The 13,962-nt window shown below is 38.7% G+C and overlaps 1 protein-coding gene across 3 annotated transcripts in view; it reads right to left on the reverse strand.

Annotated features, from left to right (window-relative positions):
• LOC105383554 (max dimerization protein 1) overlaps positions 1-13,962 on the reverse strand; it is a 187,619-nt gene that overhangs the window by 19,342 nt on the left and 154,315 nt on the right. For all 3 annotated transcript variants that reach the window (XM_048629421.1, XM_048629420.1, XM_048629418.1), the window contains exon 4: positions 7,728-7,842. In XM_048629421.1, coding sequence (XP_048485378.1) covers positions 7,728-7,842 — 115 coding nt within the window. The remainder of the gene's footprint in view (positions 1-7,727; positions 7,843-13,962) is intronic.

Consider the following 13,962-nt stretch of genomic DNA (forward strand, 5'->3'; position numbering starts at 1 on the left):
ACGGGTTACAGGCGAAATATGCTCAAAACGACAAGCCCCCGGAGGCAGTAGTGCGCTGGTACAACGCAAATTGGAGGCTTTCCTTATTAAATTTTGCGTAGTGAAAAAATGCCCTTAGGTGGTGAAAAGGGGCGGTTGTTGTTTTTTTTAAGGAAATGTTCGCTGATATTGGAGCTGTACTTGCGGTTGCTGGATGTTTTTGTTGCATACAAAGCTAACTAAAGGCCCATTTACACAACGCCATTTTCTTGCCTGATAATATTATGATACTTTTTTCCACTTCTAAAATTTAAGCTACATCTGTATAACATGGTGTAGTAAGATAAGAGTAAGAAACAGTTGCTTCCATATTTAGAAGGAAAATTAAGGCAATGTAAACTGCTACGTCCGTGCTACGGCACCGCAGCCACTCGGGATAAGTAAGTAATTCAAATAAGGGCTCAGGCATTGATGTTAAGATATAAGTAGGTTTACATTTACATTGGCAAGTAATTAATATCAAAATATGTTCATATTATCTCTTCCATCAAAGGTTGTCTGGTAGAGATTGCTTTAAGCAATAAGGCCGCATTTTAGTACTTTTTTTTTAAGTTTATAAGTTGTTTTTTGTATTAAGTGTGTGCCCGTTAAAACTTCTTAACTACTTACTCCTTTTATTTTAGTAGGTAATAAAACAGTGAGCTTGCGAGCTACAGCTAAGTTTTTAATAAGATTTTCCCGCGGTTTCGCTGAGACAAATTGTTAAAAGTCAGTGCTGCCAACCCTATAAAGTTGGCGGCGATCGTTCTTATTTTTAAACTAGCGGAGCAGTTGATCTTGTCTGTGGTCGTCCCGCCCTTTCTGTGTTCTCTTTATAAAGAGAAAGCGTTAGAATCGAGACTTTGTTTTATTCTATTTTATTTTTTGTTTGCCGCAGGCAAGCGGCTTGCGCGATAAGCTTGCTCGTGCTACCTAGTTTAAAGCTCTAGTTTTTGTAAGGCTGCTAATTTGTTCCTTTGTCTTCAAAGGATTTGATTCCCTGAACATTTGACATAAAGTTTTTATGGAACTGAAAATAAGTCGACTAACTAAAAGCAGTTATGAAAGCCGCAGCCTCAGTGAAGTAAGCATTAAATATTTGGAATGCCTAGTTGAATAACTTAAAATAAAAGGGGGTTAAATAAGCTTCACGGGGTCCAATAAAGATTTCATTTTAAAACTTCCTAACCCGCCTAGACAAAGAAAAACGTCTTAAGTTAACAGAAAATTGCCGGGCGAAATGAAGAAAATCCCTGTCCGGGAGAAATTATAAACGTTTCGTAATTTAAATATGAATATTTAATTAAAATAACACGGTTGCGGGTGCGGGGGTTGCCATTCATAAGTTGGGCAATAAAGAAAATTCGGGACCATAGAGTAGAGATATGGCGCGCGGGGGGAGATAAGTTCGCGCCATTATTGTCAATGTGCTGAAATTTATATGTGTCAGATCAGAACCTTCTGCCTTGGCCCAGTGGCTCCCTCTAGTCGAAGTGAACACTACTGTGGTATTTAAAGTTACTTTGAAGATTATTTAACCATATCGTTATAAAAAATTGATATCTCTCCCTTCATGCAGACCTTTATACCTAGTATTTTTAACATCACGGTAAAAAACGTAGATCGGCTAAGAAGACATCAAACAAAATTATAATTTATTCCGAGTCGCCCGGGGCCAAAGAGAAGGGCAATTTATTTTGTTTTAACTTTACACAAATAATTATTTTTTGTTACCTGTCTTATAAGTAACTTGGTAGACTTGTTAAATTTAGGTTTGTAAACCTAAGTTTTCCTTAGCTCTATTAGTTGGCAGCGTTGTAATTTTTCAATGAAACGGTTTGATAACTAAACTTTATTTTCAGCAATATCTATCATCTCTACATCGTTGAATTATCTAAAAGTAAAAAGGTACAATAAGATAACGATTTGTATACCTACTTAAAGTAAAAGTATAACATGCCTTTTGTTGTTGTAAGTTACATACGTAAGGATCTACAACGCCCACATGTTCACCGTACAATCCAACAAAATAATCTTTACAGTAAATTCAAAGAACAGGCTAAAAGCTTCCAATGAAAATAACAAATAGTTTATTATGTAAGTAGCAATTTCCTTAACAAAATACGACTACAAAAGCTTTAACATAATTTTGTTGTCGATAGAAAAGGTCACGACAACATTGTACTTTTAAAATATCTAATTAAGTAAATGTTTTCTTAGAACTGGGATATTAAAATCCTATTACAACTTTGGGAAAAATAATACAACTGTGCTGTAGTGTAATTAATTACCAAGCGAGTAAAATACTGCGCATAGTGTAGAATTATAATGTGTTAATTTTGCCGGTTGTCAAAATAAAACCATTGTGACGAGGTACAAGCGTACCAAGGTACGTTACATGACCCTGCGTTGTAGCCAATCTAGAAGTACTAGGTACTTCTATAAAGTTACTACATACTTATATCTCCAGTCTAGATTAGCCTGTAACCTTAACTATACGACTACAATGAGGCGATAAATTCGTGGCTGTGTTCGCGGGTCTCATAATCGTATATTTTTCCAGCGCAGTGGCAGCGCTAATTAACCTTTGTACGATGTTGGGCACCGGGGTCACACTAGCTTAGCAAAAAACTAACCCTGCAAATTCATATACCGTATTGTAAATTTACAACAAGCATACGTAATACAACATAAACACTCACACCTTGTACTAATGTACTCTCTAGGGTAGGCAGTGGTGCTGCACCTACTTTTTGCCAGTATTGTCAGTCCTCATGTAATAGGGGACAGGAATCGAACCCGGGACGTTAGGTGCTTTAGTTGTGTACTAACTGCTGCATTTTAAAATAGCATGTGAGTAATTTGTAATATGAACTTTGTGGAACGTACTTACTTTGAAAGGTAAAGTTGATGCTGAGGTACTAGGCAATAAGTTTTCGTCTAGTTTTCGTTTCTTTGTAACACCAGGTGTGTGTTGTTGGAGCAAAAGCTCACGCAGAACAAGGCCTTTATTTGCCTCAACTAAAGAAATGCGTCGTAGCTGCGCAGTTGGCGCCATTTTTGGTTGCTCATTTAATAACTTGCATTTATAATAATTTTTGATATCTTCTGGCTGCATAAAAAAACGGATTATGAAGATATGCATACATAGAGGGTAAAGTACAAAAAGGAATTAAGGATATTGAATGAGCGGGGTGGTAGATAACTACGACAGACATAAATTGCTTGGTCTTTTTCCGTACCGCTTTTGCGACACACCACTTCTACACCTATTGTGTATAACATCTTATATACTTACATTTAAATGATTTTCACAACAAAACTGCAAATAAGCCGTGAAGTATTCAGTGTTTACTTGACGACACCATTCTTTTCGCAAACGTTCTAGAATTGGTACGAATAACAAATCCGGATTATCACGGCTGTTATTCGTACAAGACGGGACGAAACACTCTTTGCTTCCCATTTTGATGAGCTTCAATTCAATTCAATTTTGTTTTTGTGGCTCTCAGCTCTCAGTGTTATTTGTTGACAATGGATGACAATTGACATTCTACCTCCCTCACTGACGTTAAGTGAGACTTGCACAGAGTAGATTATTTTTTTTTTGGCGCAGGCAAAGATAGTTATTTTGTCGGTGGTCTGTGACGTCATACATCCATTCAGCCGACCAAATTTTAAAATTATATTAAAAATAGTTGTAATGAATAAAAATAAAAAATAACGAAATTAGTTTCTTAAAATGGTCTATATTTTCAAAATAAATTATAAAAAATACATATCATAAATTGGTAGCATGGCCAATTGACTTGGAAACACACGAGTTTCGACTTTTTACGTTGAAATTCGTATATCACAACGTCAATTTTAAACCTATTGTAAAGTGTCAAAAAGCTCTATGAATTTGGGGGTAGGTTTCGGAGTGCTGCTGGAGGGTTACTCTATCTATACTGACGAACGAGAGCTGTCGTCAATTGGCACGTTTAATACGACGAGATAGAGTCGTGGCTAGCGTAGAAGCACTCCGAAGCTTCGTTTTTCGTCTTATAGAGCGAAACCCCTGCTTCGCTATAACCACGACACGTAATATTTTTTCTATCTATAGTAGCCCTTCTGAACGTACGTACCTATTTGCTTTCACGAATAAAGAGTCCAATAGCAAAGCGTCTCCTACTAATTGCATGGCAAGAGTCAATCAATAACAAAAACAATTAAGTCGTAACATAGATACACGGACATATTCAGCGCGAAAAACTTCATTAATTACACACACATACACACATTCATAGTAGTATGGTATGCCATAAATCACGTGATTAGTCGGCAAAATCGACCGGAAACACGCAATACCGAATACCTTCTGTCTAGGTATACAGGGAATGGTGGTATTGATGATAGCAAAAACTTGGCACGACACGATATAAATTATAAATGAGAGTGAGCGATAGTGTGTTGCGATTTTATTTAAAAAATAAACCACCGAACTTTCGGTAAATTGAAAGTTTACTAACCAAAGCGAGATATAAAGATTTTTCATTATACATACCTACTTAGTGTAGAGTAATATCATGACTTTTGACAAGTAATTGTAAAATTCATTTCACGATTTCATTTCATTTCATTCAACTACAATACTTCTCTAACTGAAATTAACCAAGAGGAAATAATTTCCAGTCGAAATAAGTGACTTCAGCCCGCAACCCCACTTAGTTTTATTTAATTTTAGTACCGAAATAACAATTTGCGAGCAATCAGTGGCCTATTAAGTAAGACCTAAAAAGGTCGTAACTATTTTATTAGCATAATCCGATAAACGCTGACGGGGAGACGTCAATTCAACTCAAACGTCAAATATCGCGTCGAAGCGAAATGCCAATAAATAACGATACAGCAACATTTTATGTCCGTTCGAGCCTGTCCTTAAATAAAATATATATGAGACATAAAACCGAGTCCTGGCAGAGTCCTATAATGCTCATCTACGGGGGTGCCAGCTGATCAGTGCTGTTGTGATCCGTAGGGACATTTGAAGTCGTACGGAAATTTTACGGGATTCATTGCATGCCGGTCACTTTCTACGTGTTGAAACATGTGTAAATTTGTAATTGGCTGTCTCTTTCACATTTTGCTATTATTACTGTTGTCTCTAGCTGTTAATTTTCCTACCCATAGATAAATAAAATAAATGTTTACTGTGTATCCGTTGGGAACGGAACGTGATCAGTTGGGAAACTCGGTTATCTGTAGCCGATCGTGTCCCCGCATGTTTTATTGGCGATATAGATGTGATATCGGAACGCAATTACTCGTCAAGATTTAATACGAGATATCTCGTACTAATCGCCTATAAGTTTAAAAGCCGAGTGGTAGCGGAGAATTTCTAATAATTTGTTATTGACGTGAAGGGTTAGTTAATAAAATAATAATTCAGCAATGCCAAAATGTAATCATAACTTTATGAACCTTATTTTTATTTATAGTTTTATACTTTTAAATTAAAAAGTTGACGAAATGTCCTAAAACACCCAATCCGAAGTCAATCAACACAACAATTCGTGCTCACCTTTCTACGTTCAAAGGTTCAAATCATACAACCATTTCTATTCCACAATGCTAGAGGCGAGTCAGTCAGCTATCCGTACTCACCACTGGAGGGTCACTCTATAATGACGAAAAACTAACGAACGAGAGCTGTCGTACAATCGGCACGTTTAATACAACGAGATGGAGTCGTGGCTCGCGCAGCAGAGCTCTGAATCTATTTTTTTCGTAATATAGAGTGACCCCCCTGGGCGCAATGGCGACCGGATACGGACATGGCCGTCATTCGTCATCGGCCATTGTCAGTCGCGTACGGTGTTCCGTATTCTGAGCTCTGCGCTACCTACTATTTGTGTGTGAAAATGAACGTGAAGCCATTTGTTTTTGAAATGTTTGGGTAAGAGCAGTGTGATGTTGTCTTCAGTGGTGTTTTTAGTTTTAGGAAATGCACATTCGTTAGCAAATAATTGGTCTTTTATAGGTGAAAAGGTAAAGTAAGTAGCTATACCTTAGTAGAGAGAATATAAACTCTATTTCTCCGACCTTCGGATACAAAAGCCCCTAGAACACGCCCGGCAGCCCATCAGAGGCAAATAAAACAAGCAATAAAACAGAAGCATCACTAAGTTAGCAATTGAACACGGAAACCAGCTCGCATGAGTTTATAAAAACTGCTTCTACAGCCCCCCCCCCCCCCCTGCAGCGGAGAGGTGGGGGGCGGAAACGGAAGCGGTGGGTCGGAAACGACTCGGGCCGGAAGTGAGTGAACCCTTTGCATCACCCTTTGTTTGCGAGCTGGGACGTCCGCGCGGTATTGCCTGAGCTCAAGAATTTTCGCACGAAATATTTTGATTTAGTGTCGTTTGGACAGCCGGCGCGTGCGGGTGAAATATGGGGGCTCAGGATGGATGCTGTGTATGGAGCATGGAGGTTCGGTTGAAGTTTCGTGCAATTATTAATTAATTAGAGAAATGGCAGGATAGCAGCCTACAGCACTTGTAAATAAAAACAACAGTATAGTTTTACGCAAATAAATAGCTAAAGAAGAATATGCAGAAAATGTCAGTAAAGTTAATATAAATATTTCATGCAAAGTTGAGAAGAGCGTGGGGCGAAGTTTCTTATTTCCCCGTTCCCCGTCGGCCATCGACCGTATAAATAACTTTGTTGCCGAAACTCGTCAACTAAGTAAGTAGGTATGTTCGGAAAAGCGTAACGAAAAGGGTTAATTATAATTATAAAGGGTAACTTTCGGAATTAGCGTCGTTTTTCATTAGTACGCAAATGTGATTGTGAAATGTTTGCCTAATGTGGTTTTGTAAGTTACGACCGGCAATAGACATTTATTAATTCAATGTGACGTTTCACGTGAATTCCATTCAAATATTTAAAGCTGTTTATAATGAAATTCTGTTTCGAGTGGTTCTGAAGCGAGCATTTTGCGGTATCTGAAAGGGTCTTGTTTATCAAATTGACGTCCTTAGGATTTTTGCCGAAAATTGTCTCATAAATTTTTCAACATCCTCAGTTAGACACAGTTAGGCCTGGGTCTCCTATTTACGCCGTAGGTCGCGTCAAGCGTCACGCCGTAGGCCGCGTCACGATGCTCACTATAGAAATGTATTATGTACTGATGCGGTCTCCCTCACACGCCGACGTTGGCGCGTAGACATAATGAGCATTGTGACGCGGCCCACGGCGGTGACACTTGACGCGACCTACGGAGTAAATAGGAGACCCGGGCCTTAGACAGTTGAGGTGAGACGTACTGAATAGAAGACCGCTCAGAATAGACATACGTAAGGACATAATCACGGAAAATTCAATGTTCTAACGAAAAGAATTCAAAATAAGAGCTCAATGGTAGAAGTGGGTTATTTGTCGAGACGTATTTTTTTTACTGACACTCCATCTACATAGGTACATCATCATCATCATCATCATCAGCCTATGTCAACCCACTGCAGGGTATAGGCCTCCTCCATGTTATGCCAAGTCCCACGGTCCTGTGCTACACTCATCCAGTTTGGTCCAGTCACTCTCCTAATGTCATCGGACCAACGGGTCGGCGGTCTACCGACTGGTCGCCGTCCCTCCTAGGTACATAGTTCGTATTAAAATATCGTTGCTCTAGTAGGTTAGGTTAGGCTTTAGACTAAAATACTGACCTTTATAAATCTTTTGGCTTTAGTTAATAATCCTAGGGTTGTGTGTCTGGAGGCCTCGGGGCCGAGGGGCACCATGTCTTTTAGTTTTTCTAGGCAGCTTCTGAGGTGTGCTCTCCTGGAATGAAAGAAAAAACAAATGTTTAAAACAAAATTACAAAAAAAACTGTTATTATAAAAATATAAATGAAAAGATTTTACCAGACCCCTTAGCATGAATTTTCATAGAGCACGTGACGTGAAATTACTCGATGAATTTTGTAGGGAAATTTTAGTTCTGCTACCGACCGCCAGGGGCGCTGTTCATATTTTCATACAAAACTACTCGATGAATTCTACTTCACGTTCACGATGAAAATTCATGCTAGGGGGTCTGGATCATGTCAATAAGACAACCAGTATATTATTATAACCTAATATGTACTTCATTAATTGGGGTAAGTAAAAAAAATTGCAAAGATAAAATCCAGAGCATTGAGTAATTTTAAGGGTACGCAGGTAACCCTGGCCTACAGCAATTTGGGACTTCCTAAATATTAGATTTCTATAATTAATTAAATGCTAATGAATGAGGAAGGCCTGTTTGAAGAGGATAAAAAGAAAGATGCAAGGGAGCCACATTTAAATGTGCGAATGAGGATATATTATTATTATATTATGTAATCTCGTATATTAGGGAATTTAGGGATTCAGTAAAAATTAACAACCCCTAAACGACTAATCATGATCATGCATGGCGAAAAATTTCTTTGAGTTCAGCGTAGGAGTCACATCTACCAGTAAGTACGCAGCTGAAGGGCTAGTACGGGGCGCATTTAAGACGTGACAAGAGTTTTGCATCGCGCTCACTCGCATCGCGCAGCCTCAAGAGCGAGCGAGACGGAAAACTCTTGTCACGTCTTAATAGCGACCTGTGCTACACGGCCTGGTTTACTGCGCTAGTCTCTGACCAATCCCACTGCTTAAATAACCCAATGCGACGGATGGACCGAACAATTGGGGAGTTATCTTGTTTATAGATCTGACCATAGTCGTAATACCAGGGTACACCCCAGTTTTTCAGGTAAAACGTACCTAAATCTGGAAAGGTAATAATGATAATAATGTCCTCCTAGCCGAATTTCGACCACGGCGGCCAATCTCAATTGAGATCAGCCATCTACGCAGGAGTAGATTATAGTGCCCAAGTGTGTGCGCAGTACACAGGAGCACTCTCTGTTCCATCACTCTCATAGCCCGATGGGACGGATTGACCGACACGACTGGAGAGAGCTAGGCGCAGGACCGACTGCTTTACATGCCCATCCGATAGCATGGATCGTTTCACTGTTTCGGACATCAGGTGATCAGCCTTCTATGTCCTAACCAAACTTAGAACCACAATTTAGAAACACAAATTGATGGTCCCACCCGGGAATCGAACCCGGGACCTCTGGGTCATGAAGCGAAGCTTCTACCACTAGACCACAGAGGCAGTTAAATCTGGAAAGGTACGCATTATTGGACAAAAGTAGCAATTTAACTAAACATGTCTGGTTGTTTCGACTCTTTCGACCCAACCATATGTGTGTATGAGTGATCCTGTATGTTTCAATTAATAATTATAAAGCCCGCAGCTATGTACATTATAATAATACCATAAAACACATATACGTGGAATTGCGTTAAGGTAGGTACTACTAGGTAGTATTAGTTAGTAGTTAGTATTAGTATGCTTGATGTAATGAAACCAATTCTGGGAATCCTTTAGATACCTAGTAATTATTTGACCATAGCGGCAGTCCAGTGCGGATAATTATATAGAGGAGACCGGGGACAAAAGTAACAGTTTGTACTTTCTGTCTGATTTCTCGTTATTAATAACATTTACGATAAAATAAATATAGTCACATAAAACTTTCGTCTATAGTCTACAAATCTCCATTATTACTTTACTTAATGCATCTCGAATTTTAGCATTTTTGAAGCTTCAAAAAAAAAAGGGAAATCGTTACTTTCGACCCCATGGTCAGGACGAAAGTAACAAGGCATGGGTCGAAAGTAACAACCCATAAATTCTGCCCAATGTTATAAATACGATTCAAAAGAAAGAACAGAAAAAACAATCAAATTATTTAGTGTAGAAAACTTCTTAAAAAACTATCAAAACTAGAATATCTTATGACTTATTGAGAAAACTAAAAAAAACTTCTTAATATTAACTGTAAATGAGATCCATCATTTAAACTGACTAACTGATAAGAAGTTGTTTTATTTGTGCCATAATATATAATATTATGATACAAATATCTAATCAACACAACAAAAAAAAAATTACAATGTGACATGGCAAACTTACGAAAGTAACACGTTACTTTTGTCCTGCCGCGAGCTGTTACTTTTGTACCCATCCCCATTTTTGTAATATCAGGCGACATAACTTTAAAACAGCCCGTGTTATTCGAAAACCATTTATGACATGCTACAGACAATCTTATAATGAATCAATGAAAAAATATTCATATGGTTCTTGGCATCTTAATTCCACGTAAACACTTAATGAATAAACACCAAAAAACTTACTTTTGGTGTGTAAAATCACGAAATGCTCACTAAAACAACCTTGCACCGCGGCACGGGCGTGGAAAATGACATCAAGCACGGGGGGCATCGCATGCTGACAACCAGCGGTCGCTTGGGACGTTAAGGCTATTGGGGAAGTCCACAGAGTCTTTGTTACTTTCTACCCGCTGTTACTTTTGTCCCCGGTCTCCCCTACGAGTACGGATGCGGATACTATATTCCAAATACCTATATCCAAAATACACCTTGAATAGGTATCATCCCTTCTTAAAAAACGAAAGGAGGCTCTCGTTAACAGCTTACAGTTAATCATATTAAATGGTGCGGATTATTTTGCTTTCATGTTTATATTAGGCACAACGAATATCCGCTAATTTTCAAATCCGATTTTTTTAAAAAGCTTCATGAACCAATAATCTGTTTTTGATACATTTCTCATTGTAATGCTTTGATGCCAGCCGCCATCATCATTGACAATAGAAGGTCGTTTATGCTAAAATGGATTAGCATAATGCGACCATTATTCAATGTTAATTATCTTGCTTAATAATTAATTAATTAATCAATGTTTGTGGATAAAGGGCCGGAAGCGGGACGGAAGATATACATGTGTGTCTGTGTGTGTGTGTGTGTGTGTGGTGTAAGGCAGTGGCTACGCACGATAGACACACTTAATCAACAGAATTTATGCAACGAAGCCTGGAAATTTCAGAAAAAGGTTAAATTATTGTATCGGCAATATAGAATAGAATAGAATATTCTTTATTTGTACACAAGAATAGATTATACAAAGCTTAAATATAAACACACAGGTACAAAAAAGGCGGTTTTATCACTAAAAGCGATTATAACCTTGGTTATGTCTGAAGTTTTGGAGAGAGTGTGTATGTTTTTACAGCATGATTTTACAAAATGTATATTAATTTTACGGGAAAAGAGATTAGCTAGGCATTAGTAATAATGACCGCCCATCATTAATAATGCCCGTATATACGATCACATAAACTATCTTAAATCGACCCATGGATACACTTTTCAATTATTTATAGATATAACAATAATTTTATTAAGTCCCACATATGTACTAGATACCTTATCCAGGTCTTTAACGCATTAGTGATCACGCAAAGCGCAGCTTCGTACGATTTCATTGACCTCACATAGATTATGACTATCATGAGGATTCACACTCACGCACACCGAACTACAGCTGTCGCAAAAAGGTATATTAAGATTGGAGTGAAAAAAGGGTTTTTAAGCCGAATGTGGGTCACACTCACACAACCCGTGAATATAAATATCTTTCGACTCCATATGGGCTTACAATATACGGAGCTTTGGGTACTTAATACTTATCATACTAAAAACATTTGACTAATTCAGAGAAAGCACAAAAATAATACCTAAGTACCTACCAATAAGAACCTTTCCGCCAACAACATACCTCCACACACTGTCACAAACTATTACGCAGCAACTGCACGGTCCCATTCCAATTAATTGGGCCCAAATGATTTTAATTCAAACTTCAAGCCCAATAAATTAGTCGGATGCGTCCCAAACGGGGACCATATTTATTGGGACATGGGGCGTCTATTTTCATTACGTCGTTGGGGACAGACGAAGTCAGGGATACTGGGCACACCCTGTATTCATAGACGAAGTCAGGGATACTGGGTACACCCTGTATTCCCTGATTAGTTTCAAGTTTAGGCCGTAATTGGGTCCTATTTGACGACCGAATGGCGTAGTGGTTAGTGACCCTGACTACTGAGCCGAAGGTCCCGGGTTCGATTCCCGGCTGGGGCAGATATTTGATTAAACACAGATATTTGTTCTCGGGTCTTGGGTGTTGATATTTATATTTAGTATCTATCTATCTATGTATTTGTGTAGATATATCAGCTGTCCGACACCCATAACACAGGTTCTGCCTAGTGTAGTGTTGCGACATTGCAATATGCCTTTATTAGGTTGCACGTGTAATGTCCGTCACGTTATGCTTAGTCAGTAAGTTATACTTGTAGTACTTTTATTCAGTTTTTGGTTATTCAATAAACGACCACCAACAATCAAGCATGTCTTTGACTTGACTTCTCGCCTTCCAACCTGATCACCAACACCACACACTTCATGGCGACCCTGCAGTAAGAACCCAAAGAAGACCCCGCTGCCTATCAGAAAATAAACCAATGAAGACCCGGCGACCTGCACTAAAATGAAGACCAGCAGCTAAAAATTCAAGAAGACTTCGGCTACCTAAATGAAAAAGATGACCCCAGCGACCAAATCATGAATCAGCAACGTATCCAGAAGAAAATTCCGATATACTTACTTACGAAAAATATCAACGTGTGAAATAATGAAGAACAGTCAATATAAAACCAATTAAGAAGAATCCTAACCAAGTCAGCAGTCACATAAAGAAGAAAATCATGAAATTACACATCAAGAGGAGTCCAGGGTATAGCCCGGCCCACACGGAGTCCAGGGTATAGCCCGGCCCACCCAGCAGCAGAGCGTCGAGCGTCCGCCGCCGCGCCGCCACGCCGCCGCCGCCCGCTGCAGCCCCATGCCACGTGCCGACCCGCCGCCGCCCGATGCCACGTCAGGCCACGTGGAGCCGTCTTCAACATCATAATATGTAAAAGTAAGCCCGTTCCTAAAGTTATGCCAAGACCTTTTCCATTCAGTGTCAATTAGTAATTAATTTGTAATGTCCTTAACAGAGCTTGAAATTTTATATGAGAAATTAGTCAACATTAGAGAGTACCTTGTTAAGATTGGTCCCATTAGAAGACAAAACTCTCAAACAGCTCAAAATAAATTCAAAGAAGCCCAAATAGTATACAGTCGTTTGGAGCCTATTTCGTCTGAAATAAAAATAAAAATAGAGAACTCTGAGTTAATAGGAGAGACAGTCCAAGTAATTAATAAGTACATTGAAAATATCCATTCTATTTACAGGTTTATTTTAAGTTTAGTGTTTACGGTAGAAAAGAATAAGACACTCGACGATTCTCAGGACGGTGCAGATAGTTTAAAAATGGCGGATAACTTCGATATAAAAACAGCGATAGCCCTGTTGCCCGTAATGACCGGCCAGGAGCAAATCACTTCTCAATTAATAGATTCTATACAACTTTACAGTTCTATGATCGATGAAAACGCGCATAAACAATTAATAGAGTTCGTACTTAAAACGAGACTTTCCGCGAGCGCTAAATTAAGATTAAAATCAAAATACGCGACAGTAGAGAGTTTAATTAACGACATGAGAACTCATTTAATTCAGAAAAAATCTGCAGTCGCAATCCAATCACAACTTCACGAAATAAAGCAAGGACGTAGATCCATCGAGAAGTTTGGTGCCGATTTAGAACAATTGTTCGTAAATTTAACAATAGCTCAAGCCGACGGAGACGATAAGAAATATGATATATTACGTCAATTAAATGAAAAAATTGCGATTAAACGTTTTGCAGATGGTTTGTCTAATCAGCGTTTGAGTACTATCATAGCCGCGCGAACGTTCGACTCTCTTCCAGAGGCCATTAGAACCGCGATCGACGAGAATTCTTTATCGCCTACCGATGAACAGCCCGTAATGAAAATTAGGCAAAACTTCAATAGAGGCTACGCGCATAATAGAGGACGCTCAAGAGTTTATTTTAGT

This window comes from Plutella xylostella, chromosome 23 (genome assembly GCF_932276165.1).
Source record: "Plutella xylostella chromosome 23, ilPluXylo3.1, whole genome shotgun sequence".
NCBI lineage: Eukaryota > Metazoa > Arthropoda > Insecta > Lepidoptera > Plutellidae > Plutella > Plutella xylostella.